General features: G+C 41.5%; 1 protein-coding gene across 2 annotated transcripts in view; it reads right to left on the bottom strand.

Moving 5' to 3' along the window:
* Positions 1-737: 737 nt before the first annotated feature.
* DTX3L (deltex E3 ubiquitin ligase 3L) overlaps positions 738-11,924 on the bottom strand; it is a 203,595-nt gene continuing 192,408 nt past the window's right edge. For both annotated transcript variants that reach the window (XM_085647498.1, XM_085647499.1), the window contains one exon: positions 738-1,628. In XM_085647498.1, coding sequence (XP_085503624.1) covers positions 1,559-1,628 — 70 coding nt within the window. In that variant the 3' untranslated portion in view covers positions 738-1,558. The remainder of the gene's footprint in view (positions 1,629-11,924) is intronic.

Here is an 11,924-nt window from a genome sequence, read left to right as displayed (position 1 = left end):
CCCCAACGTTTTCTTACCCAGAATCCTCTGCAAAAATCACTTTTCCCACACATTTTTGTGCGGGAAAGTTGTGGCATCACCGGGCTGACACAAATTTCCTACCACCCTGCGTTCTCCCAGGTCTCCCGATATAAAATGGCCAAAAACGTATTAAGGCAACATCAAATTTGCCTATCACAAAATGACCTGGTTTTGCGGGGGGGGGGGGGGGGGGGGGGGGAGTCATCTGGGTTTTTGGATGGACCCGTGCTTGGCGGCCAGCTAGGGATGCCTACCAAACCCACACATTTCTGAAAACTAGACACCGGGGGGATTCCAGGGAAGTATAGCTTGCGTGTATTTTGCCACTGGAGTTGGTTCCTCAAAGAGAAGCTTGCAATCAACAAACAAGAGGTGAGCAACGACTGTGAGATGGTTCTTGTAAATCCTTGAAGAAAGTTTGTGAGGTCCTGGTATTCTCTGAAGTAGAATTGGACGCACAAGAAAAAAAAAACCTGCTTGCTGATTAAAATCTAGGGCCTTACTTAGAGTTGGGAGTTCATGGAAAATCCTTTGAATTCTGGAGGGAGGGCTAAATCTGAAAGGGAATGAAGCATTAGAAATATCTCCAACATATAGATAGAATGGTTGAAAAAGTAATGTTGGTGGATTCTCTGCTGGATATTTGTCATTACCATCGCTCTCAAAAGGCCCTAGTCTCAATTCTGGTGTGGTCATCAAGAAAGATTGAGCCATTGTTGTGTGTTTTTTTTTATTTTTTAAATCAGGGCTAATACTTCTATCTGCCAAGGCACAGTTTCCAAGTACAGCAAAATTTCAATGACCTGGGTATAAGAAGAGGCCAGCTGAAACAATACTTTTTTAATTCAGTTTTTTTAATGACCATTTGAATTTCAGTGCTACAGACAAACACCAATGCTGGTGGACAGGAAACAATGAACAGACATCTAGAACTACAATGTGTTTCACCTGTGACTAGGTGAATACAAAAATAAAACCCATCATATGACAAATAAAAACAGTATAAATATAGATTAAAATAATACTTAGACTAACCCTACAACATCATCGTATAAACTCTAAAAATACAGCAATCACTCCATGGCGGAGGGTGCAAAAGCTTGTTTTATTGTACTTTCAGAGGTCCTTGGTCCTCTCCTAAAACATTTAAAACCAAAATATTATCAAGGCTGGTACGCGACATATATACTACTAATGAAACCACAACTATCAAAATTAAAATTATTAAAACAAATGTATTTACTCAACAGTGCTGCTGCTGAATCTATCTAAATTTTGAAGAGTAAAAAGCTGCGATTTTGTAAAAAATATCTACATCTTCAATCCCACCTATGATCAGGGAAAACATGAAGTTGTCTCTTCAGTACCTACAATTGATAGATATCAAACGTCTAATCTCTCCACGTGCAGTACTGTACAATTAAGGTGCCTTGTGAACACGTGCTAAATCCTTACATTCCACTGAAATGCTTGTGCATATTTTCTATTGTCTCCTGCACTAAGCACGAGTGAGCAAACCTGTGTGTCGCAGCTCTGATCATTGAATTCCTTTAGCTTTAAGTTCATCTCGAACACGCTTCAAGTACTCAAGATCTGGGTATCCATAGCTACAAAAAAATTAACAAAAAATACATAAATAAGAACACCTTTTATAGCAACCTTTATTTAATACAGCAACACACTATAATGCACTAAAAGTAGGACAAATAATTCACCATAGTAAACCCAGTACTCTTAAGTAAAGACTCCTTTACGTTAACAATTTAGAAAATAAATAAATGCATACAAGTAAAAAAAAAAAAAGCTTCTAACTAATGCCATAGAGAGGAAACTGCAAGGGCTTTTAAAAAAAGTCCAAGATCAGGACCTTCTGAGTGATGCTTCAGCGTACGTTATAGGCATCTCATCTCAGTGTATGAACCTTTGTGCATTAGCACCAGTGACATAGCCAGGCAAATTATAAACAGTAGCAAGTTGGTAATATGAAGGAGAGTTTGATCTGGAAGTACTTGTACAGTGACATTAAGGGCTAAAGCTCAAGCAAACTGGCTGCAAAAAACAACTTGACCAAACCATATTCACAACTGACTAGTAATAGGACAGCAATGCTTACGGAAGGCATGTGGAATACACCTTCTAGTCGTAGCTGCCATACAGATCTCTTTTCTAGTAACATACCACTGGAAAAGTCCCAGATGCTGATTTAGAACTATTAATGACATCATGTACTGGAAACCATTTAACTCCATTTCTGGCTTCCTCATTTTAGTACCTTATTTTAAACCCTTCCCTATGAAACTAAGCTTGCCCCATATTTTTTTTGATATGTCCTGGTTTGATAGACTGATTCTTGTTTTCTGTTAGACCAGTTCTAGTTTCGGTACAGTATTGTTAGTTCAGGTAGAGTTGCCGGACATACCTGATCGAAGGAAATATCCATCACCAGTGTGCTCGTTGTGGGTCCTCTGAATCAAGTACATCTCCTCTTACCTCTGTCTAATGTAAATTAGCAACTTTCAGACCTATACCTTACTCCCTCAGTTCGATTTGGCTCCTGATGCTGTGCTCAGTCAGGTACACCATTTTTATGGCTAGTGAACTGTTGAGTTGTGCTCTTAACAAGAGCAAGTGTTTTCTGGTACTGCTGACACCTGAACTGATCACTCATGGTCTGATGCATAAACTTCATTTTGTAGTACGTAAAATAAATGTAATTTATATAAATTTTTAACATAAAACTTATAATAAACTTTTTGAATTTTTCCTATAACTTATCATAGGGAGATACCTGTCCCAGTTGCTAAGAGCTGCAAGTCTTTTGTACTGGTTCACTGAGGTAACTTGGTCATCATGGCTCTCCCGAACATCAAGGTTGCAGGGCTTTCCTCAATGGTTGAGTGAGGGGTAGAACAGTAAGCTCGAAGAGTGGAATTCAAGACAGTTTTCAGGTTGAGCTTTTCAAACACAGCACGTTGAACAGCTTTCTTGAATGCTCATGAAACGTTCAACGAGGTCATTGGCCTGTGGGCTAAGAGGTGTGCTCTTCTGATGCTTCACATTAAGATGACAGAGTGCCTCTGAATTCTCGAATGGTGAAACGTGGGCCGTTGTCATATTTTAAAGTTACAGGAACATTCCATGTCGTGAAGATGCATTCTAATCTCTCAAAGACTCTCTCGTAAGTGATAGATAGAAGATTTTCTATCAATGGTAAAGAGAAGTATTCATCAACAACCACCATTACATGCTTTGCCAACTCTGACATTTTTAAGGTATGCTGAGTGGTTTTCGATGACAGGCATTTGCATACATGCTTTCAATTCTCTTTCAACTCTCATCAAAATGAGGAAACCAGACCCAGAGAGCTCGTTTTGTGGCAAATTCCAAATGTCCTTTATGGACCGCTTCGATTATCTGTTGTTGCAGACTCCAGAAAAACAATACTCGAACCTCTCAGGATAATGCCTTCTTGATGAACGGACAGTTCAGCTTTGAAATGTTTTAAACTTATGGTATTCACTGACACTGGAAAGAGGTCGAGAGTGCTAGTTCCAAGACTGATGGGTAATAATGTCTTTTAATTTCAAAATGTCACTGTCTTGACTCATGACAGTGACCATTTGTTCCAATGAAATAGCAGCAGGTGTGCTTGATTTCACAATGAAATGTATGTAGGCCTCAGCCGTCTTGGAAGGGGTACCAGAGCACTGTAAAGGTACTCTTGAAAAGTAGTCAGTAGGGTTTTGATCTTTGCCTGGACCATACAAGACTGTATACTTGTACTCTTGTAACCTTAGAGCCCAACATTCAATGAGAGGAGGCATCTTTGCACTTGGATTGACAAAGATTGTCATCAATGCTTGATCATCAGTCACAAGCACGAACGGCTTTCCATATAAGAAAAAGTTGAATTGTTCACAAGACCACACCAATGCTAAACAAAGTATGCCATTTCAGTAGTGTTCTTGATAGCTTGTTTGATTTTCTTTAAAGCTTTGCCTGCATTCATTTGACCAACGAAATGAAACATTCTTTTTTGTCAAGTCTCTTAACGGAGTGCTTATAGTGGCAAAGTCTCTTGTGTATCTAGCCCAGTAACTGGCCATGCCAAGGAATGAACGTAATATGGAAACATTTTGTGGGGAACTGGCAGGTGACAATGCTTGCACTTCAGCTGGATCTGGTGTCATGTCCCCAACAGCAAAGATATTGCCAAAGAATTTCAGCTTTGTCGTACGGAACTCACACTTATCAGTATTCAAAGTCAAACCTGCATCAGCGAGCAAACAACACACTTGCATGAGAGATTTGTCATATTCCTTCTGGGTCGCTCCAAAAATGAATATGTCATCACTGTAATTGAAAGAATTAATGACCAGGCTGTATGACATGTCGAATGATGTCTTGAAAAAGCTCTGCAGCAGACAACATATCGAAATGTAGTCTTTTGTAATGAACAAACCAATATGTGTAGAAAACGTTGTAATGCCCAATTCTTCTCAAGTTTTAACTGATGATATCCCTTATTCAAATCAAGGTGAGAGAAGACCTTTGCACCAGTTAGTTGGGTTATCATTTTGGCAATGTGCGGACCTGGATGTCGTTCTCTTTCAATTGCCTTGTTTGTTTGATGCATATCAACACAGATGCGCACAGCTCCTTCACCGTCTCTTTTGGGTACTACCACTATGGGAGAAACCGATGCTGCTTGGCCAGTGGAACACTCAGATATCATGTTTGAGTTATGATTTGAGTTCTTTTTCAACTGCTTCCTGTAAGTGACCACCCGTGTCTTTGAGCAATAGGAAGAATGCCCTCATTTACGTGTACCCTTTACTTTCATAGTCTTGAGTTTTCCTAACTCATGAAACAATGAAGGGAACCGACTTAATATTTCGTGATAAGCATTCATGTTGCAAATCACTGATCAGTCCCATGTCAGCAACTGTGCTGAAGCAGAGTGAATAGGCGCTTTACGCTGTACCATGAAGTACATGAATGGGTGATTGTACTTTTGTTTTCTTATGTTTCATCGTTGCTACAAATGAACCTTAACTTGTTTATGGCATCGATGCAGTCCATGCATACACTTTGGTTTTCGATGGCATAAGTTGGGGCAATAGAGATAGTTTTTTTTTTTTAAGTTTTATATAGCGCGAACTTGACCCGAACATATCAGGTATCAGAGAGCTTTGCATGAGCACCAGTCTTGTTACGGATGGACACATTCATTTTTGTTAAGCACAGGGAGATTAAGTGATTTGCTCAGAATCACAGGATGTTGAGCGTCCATGCCGAGACTCGAACCTGGTTCCCCAGCTTCGAGGTCGACCACTCTAGCCGTAAGCCTACATCCTCTCCCCAATTGCATTTCTGCTCTGGCCTAATGTTTATTGATGCACCACTATTGATAATAAAAGGTATTGAATGACCGTTAATCTTCAGACAATGTTTAAATGACTTTAGTGCTTTTTCATGTAGACTTTTCTTTGACTTGTATTTTTCCTCACATGAGACCAGACCTATATGTTCCTCTGAGGTAAACATCGACATTTCACAGCCATCATCTTCATTTACACTTGATATTTATACTGAAACATTTTGACAATGATTTAGATGATTATTGTTTTCGTTTGGTGTTGATTTGTCTCAGCTGGTGTGGTCACTTGGCCTTGTGGGTGTACGCTGCTTTTGGAACGTTTGGGCAGCCATTTTGTCTTCACGCCGTGATGCACTTACTTTTTCCTTTGCCTTGCAAACCATCACAAAATGGTTCTCCTTCTCACAGCCGTTGCAAATCTGTCCAATGGTGAGACATTTACCCTTGTGTGGAAATGACAATCCACACCTGAAGCACAACTTATTTTTCTGTGGGGACATCACTCTGTGTTCCTCTGCCTTTTCATGCTCATGACGGACTCACATTGGACACCTCCGGCCTCCATGTCAGCACTTCGTCGATCAACATGCTCTTCAGCCCTGGCAGCCATGAGAACTCGCTTCAGGATGAGTCTCTCTCAGCATTCATCATCTGAATGAATCTGACAGGCATCTGTCAAAAACTGAGACATATTGCTTCGTCATCATTCAATTAATTGAGCTTACAGTGTTTGATGAGCGTATCCAGTCTTCCAACAAAGTCATCAATAGTTTCACCAACTTTGTCGTTTTTGACTGAAAATGTACCTTTCGTAATCTACATTTGGCACTAGATTGAACTTGAGATTTAATGCTGTTTTGATTTGACAGTAGGTTATTTCGTCAGCTCGTGGCATTTTCTTTATGACTTCTGTTACACCTTCACCAGCAAGATTCTAAAGGTATTTGATCAACTTTTTGTTATCTGCTTCTTCTATCGCATCAATGAAATCATCAAATGTCTTTATCCAAGCAGCTCATCTGTCGCCAATATTTTGCTTTTTGGTGGTATCGAATGGTGGTGGTGGTTTTAAGAAGGTCGTGGCAATGTAACCATTTATAAGATTGGCTAACAGAGGGTGGAGTTATGGCCGACACGGTCGGCGATCCACTAGGACCCGCTTCCTCCACACCATCTCTAAGGCCCTGTGCTGCACTGGCCTCCTGCTCTTCCTGGAAAGCCTGAGGAGGCTTGAATTCCCTCTTGTCTCGATTGGAGCCCTTCATCTTTATGGAGGCCCCTGGATGTGTTGTGCGTCACCACACAGCAGCATTGATTGTGTGCTGCTTCATATATGGACAGCTCCGTAAGCACAACCCTGGCACTTCCTCTGGGGTCACTCCACGCAGCATAGTGGTGTGATGACTCTCTTTACTCTGTTCTGGTAAGTAGACAATTGTTTCTGTATTTGAATGACTATTTTTATGAGCCTGTTTGTACTCTCTGACACCTGGTTGGTTCTCTGCCTTGCAACACTTCTATCACAGCGTTAGCTTGCAATTGACTGTCGCTATATACTGCTCTTTCAAAACCTGGTTGCATCCGCCTTGAGAGTGATCACTCAGTAGGACGTATGGCGTAAGGTTGCTTATTAGCACAGTACCTCTATTTGCGGCCTCCTCAGCAAGTTCTAGGCCAACAATGTGTGGACTTCTCCATAAAGGTTTAGTTATCTTCAAACTAAATGGGGTTGCACTTTGACTCCATATGCGGCAATGGCGACTCTGCACTTCGACTGAGGCACACGTGGCACGCAGAAGCAGTTTGCTGGACCACGGCAAAGTCTGGGGACCTGCCAATGACTACGCCACTCGCGGAGAGTAATAATACATATCTTTATGCATCAGCACGTAAACATGAACTCAACGTTCTAAACCTGCATTCCGTTCACTATGCGCTAACACGTCATAATGCTACGGAGTCCATCAGGAGGCAAAAGGGTTCCGCCAATGCTAACTCATGCGACACTACAACTAGGAGTGAGTTCCATACGTTAGTTGTTCTGTTCCATCAGAAAACAACTGGTTCCACACTTGTGCAGTTCGGAATCTGGTTCTTTCCAAAAGAAGAGATTTCTTACTTTTTAGGTCACCTAGCCCTCATTAAATTAATTTGGTTGGCGAACTATGCTAGGTTACTAAGATGGATGGCTTTAACGGTAAGCCATGGGGAGTCATGGTAACTGCTTAGGTATTGGGAAGGTGTGACCAAACTTCCTCAAAAAGCAGATTATTCTTGCCATTGAATGGAGAACACCTTTTATTGGAGCACGGTATTACTGTGTTACTACCAACACAATGGCATTGCCAAATTTCAGACCCTGTATGTTCAGAGCATGGGCTTCTGCTTTATTTAATAATTTCTCTTATTCTATGGGCAATATGGAGGCGATTTGGATCATGTATATAGTGAAGCATGATATCAGCATATAATGACAAGAGAAACTTGCACTCCTGGAATGTGATCCCTCTATATGATTGGTGTTCCCTTAGTAAACACACAGCAAGGGTAACACATCAAAGTGAACAACACTGGTGAAAGAGGACAAACCTGGGTGGTGCCCCTGAGGCGAACAATTGGGTTACAGAGCATTCCATTCATTCTTATTCAACCTGTAGGGTGCATATACAGTAAAAGTATGATTTTCAATAAATCGACAGCTTGGATTACAGTGAATCTAACTGCCTTCATATAGATGTGAGAACCTCAGTGTGTTTGAAAATAAAGTCACACAGACGAGGCATTAGTTGTCCGCTGACACCTCAATGAGTTTAAGGCATTCTATAATAGCCTTTCTAATCACAAACCTGGACACTGGCTCAAAGGTCATTTCCAATTAAAGCTCCTCAAAGGCCCCAAAGAAGCGAGAAACCTACTGGGACCTAGAAGTGGTCTAAACAGGTTCGGAGGTGAATATCTACTGTTGCTACCCAGCCAGAGGTCTTGTGGGTCACAAACCAATAGTTAATGGGGAACATTGTGTCATGGACAGACAAGTAAAAAGTGAATGCTTTTTCCAAGAGGTATCTAGGACGGTAAACAGCTATTACAACAAGGCTGTTACTTCGAATACCATTACATCGCATGCCCAACTTGCTACAGACAGCTGAAGGCTATGAACCTCTGTGGCAGAAGATGAAACAACCACCCCAGAACAAGAAGCTCCAAATTCCATGTCTCACATGAAAGCCCCAACACTCAACAACACACCTACTGACACAGCTCAAGTAGTGAGCAATTAAGGGTGTAACACAAGTGGATCATCTAGATGCCAAACATCCAACTCTTTTACCATGATAAAGAGGTATGTAACACACTGCATGTTTGACATTACAATGCATTATTTACAACTTGTGTTTCAACAATGCAGGTATGTTTTGGGGCATATTTAGGTTCAGGGATGAGTAAAGGTACGGGATAATAAAGTTTATAAAGGATATTTAGGGTTCGGGATGGTTAAGAGTACAGGGTATTAAGGCTTTTCAGGGGCTTTCAGGGTTCAGGGGTGGGTAAATGTATGAGTAGTAAAGGATTTAAGGTTTCAAGGTAGCAAAGGGTGTAGGGCTTTTTAGGGTTGTGAAAGGGTATATATATATATGTGTGTGTATCTATATATTCACTAAAATCAAAGGTTACAGGGACGTTATAGTTAAGTTTAAATTTTACACACATAAAACCAGAGAGTATCAGCAGTTAAACTTAAAATGATCTTAAGAAATTATAACTCATGCCCTAAGGTAACTATAACTCGTGCCCTCGCCATGCACAGTTTTCTCATCAATAATTTTATTGCAAATGTTGCATTGATATTATCAATGATGTCACTGAAGATGTCATGACTGATGTAATATGTGGGATAATTAGCGGTGCATGGCGAGGGCACGGGTTATAGTTACCTGAGACACACGTTATCGTTTCTTGAGATAACTATAAATGCTGAATTTCTATGGTTTTATGTGTGTAAAAACTGAACCTAACTATAAAGTCCCTGTAGCGTTTGGCCTTTTTTTTAAATTCTAAGGTTTTTTACATTCTATTTTCTAACTACAAAGTCCCTGTAACCCTTGGATATTGTCAGTGAATTTCTACGGGTTTTTAATGCGATTTCCTAACTATAACGTCCCTGTAACCATTGTTTTTTTCAGTTAATTTCTATTTTTTTTTTTAACGTAAAGTAATATTTAATTACAGTTGCCAGTCCAACAGCTGTCGTGCACGACCAAAGGCCAGGACCTACAGCCAACCCCCACTCTGCAAAGCCTTTGGCTGTGCGCAGTGAGGGGTTGGCCACAAGACCGGGTCTGTGACCAGGCCTTGTGGCCAACCTCCACATGAACTAACTCCAGGCTGCGCACAGCCTTGATTGGCCACAGGCATGGCATGCATCCAGTCCATGTGGCCAACACCCCAAAGGCAGACAACCTGTGGGCCCCTGGGTGTGTAAGTGGCTGTGAGGGTCTGTGAGTGGGTGTGTCACTAGCAGTATGAGTGTGTACATGGGTGTGAGTGTCTGAGGGAGTGGCTGTGTGAGTGCCTGTGTGGGTCTATGAGTGGATGTATGAGTGGTTCTCTAGGTCTGTAAGTGTGTGGGTTTGTGGCTGTGTGAGTGTATAAATGGCTGTGCGAGTGGTTTCTGGGGGTTTTGGGTGTGAGAGTGGTTTTCTGCTTCCGAGTCGGGGTGTGAGTGCCTGTGTGGGTCTACGAGTGGGATTGTAAGTGGTTGTAAGTAGCTATATGAATGTGTGACTGGGTGTGTGAGTGGCTGTATGAGTATATAAATGGGTGGGTCTGACTAGGTGTTTGAGTTATTCTCTGGGTTTTTAGGATGTATCAGTGACTGTATGGCTGTGTGAGTGTGTGTGTGAGTGGCTGTATGGATTTGTGACTTGGTGTGTGAGAGGGTGTACGCGAGTAGTTTTCTGCGTCTGAGTGTGTAAGTGGCTGTGTGGGTCTCTGAATGGTGTGTGAGTGACCATATGGGTGTGTGACAGGCTGTGTGGGTCTGTGAGTGGGTCTCTGGGTGGATGTATCACTGATTGTATGAGAATGTGGTTGGGTGTATGGATGGATTTGTGAGTGGTTGTGTGAGTATGTGTGAGTGGGTGCCTTTTTGTGTTTTTTAATTGGGGTCTGGATCAGCTGCAGATTCACACAGGGGGCAAAGCTGAGCTCCGCAGTGGATAAGCAAATCCTTGCGCGCACACAAAAAAAAACAGTTTCCCACAATTTCTTCCACATGAGGGGTCCCTCACAGACCCCTCCATCAGTTCCATGGGTTCAGTATGACTCTATCCTATTACTACTTATGATCTCTGGACTCGACTACAGCAGTACTCTTTACATTAGCTCACCTCGCTACGTGAAAAAGAGGTTGCAGATTATGCGGAATGCAGCTTCTCCGCTTTGTATTAATCCCCTAGACATCAATCTGCAAAAAGGGCCCTAAAGGACCTTCACTGGCTCCAAGTTGAGCAGAAGGTCCTGCATCCTGCATAGGTCACTCTAAAAGAAAGGTCCGGTCTTATTAGGTTCGCTAGTTACGCCCTACATTCTCGGTTTTTAAATTCTGCTTTTTGCGATATAAATGCAGGGAGCATTGTTGATTTTGATTCCTGCATGGGACTTCGACGTACAAAAGACAGTCAGGAGGCACTATGGGATGTGTAGTTTTTTTCCAAAGGCTATGGCAGGCATTCATGCCGGGATTGCAAACAAGCAGTGTTTAATAGCCACCCCGGACAACTGAGAACTGTAAGATCCCCATGACGTCGTGTCCAATTCAGTGCATACAGTGAGAACTCTCATTTGGGCTCAATAATGTGCAACATTGTTCCCGCTGCTCCTTTCGCAAGCCGATATCGGTATAATTTTCTATCAGTGTTAAAAACCATGGGTGAATTTTGTCGTGACAAGAATGCTTTGAATGATTTACACAGTGTGCTTTTATCATATATTTCGTAATCTAATGAGGGCTATTTGTTAGAGGGCTTTGGCGTCGCATTTCATTTCATTTTATTTAGCATAGTACACTTTGTACTAATTATATGACGTGCGCTTTAAGAAACAGGCTGGGGACTTTGAGTCTCTGCGCCAAGGGTAGCAGGATGATTACGGACAATCTTTGGAAAATGAAGGCAGTTTAAGCATTATGCTGTTATGTGTACTACATTGTGTTGCATTATTGTTTTTATTTCATATTGTGAAATTGTATGTCTTATCAGCCACATTCTTTTGGTTAACAATAGTGCAATTACAGAACAATGGGCTTATGTCATGTTACTGCTTTAAACCAAAGTATGTCTTCCATGTCCATGCTTATCTAGAGTAGAAAACCATATAAATACTTACTGAATTTTGGCGCCAAGTAGATTGATAAAGGCTGCTGCGCAGCCGAAACACATCTCTCTGTCGCAGGGTGACCCAAAAAAATAAATATTGCCATATCTTGATAGTCTTGTGTACGTGCCTTCTTCAAATGGAGTAG

The sequence above is a fragment of the Triturus cristatus genome, chromosome 3_2 (genome assembly GCF_964204655.1).
Source record: "Triturus cristatus chromosome 3_2, aTriCri1.1, whole genome shotgun sequence".
Taxonomy (NCBI): Eukaryota; Metazoa; Chordata; class Amphibia; order Caudata; family Salamandridae; genus Triturus; species Triturus cristatus.
This window is presented reverse-complemented; position numbering and strand designations above follow the sequence as displayed.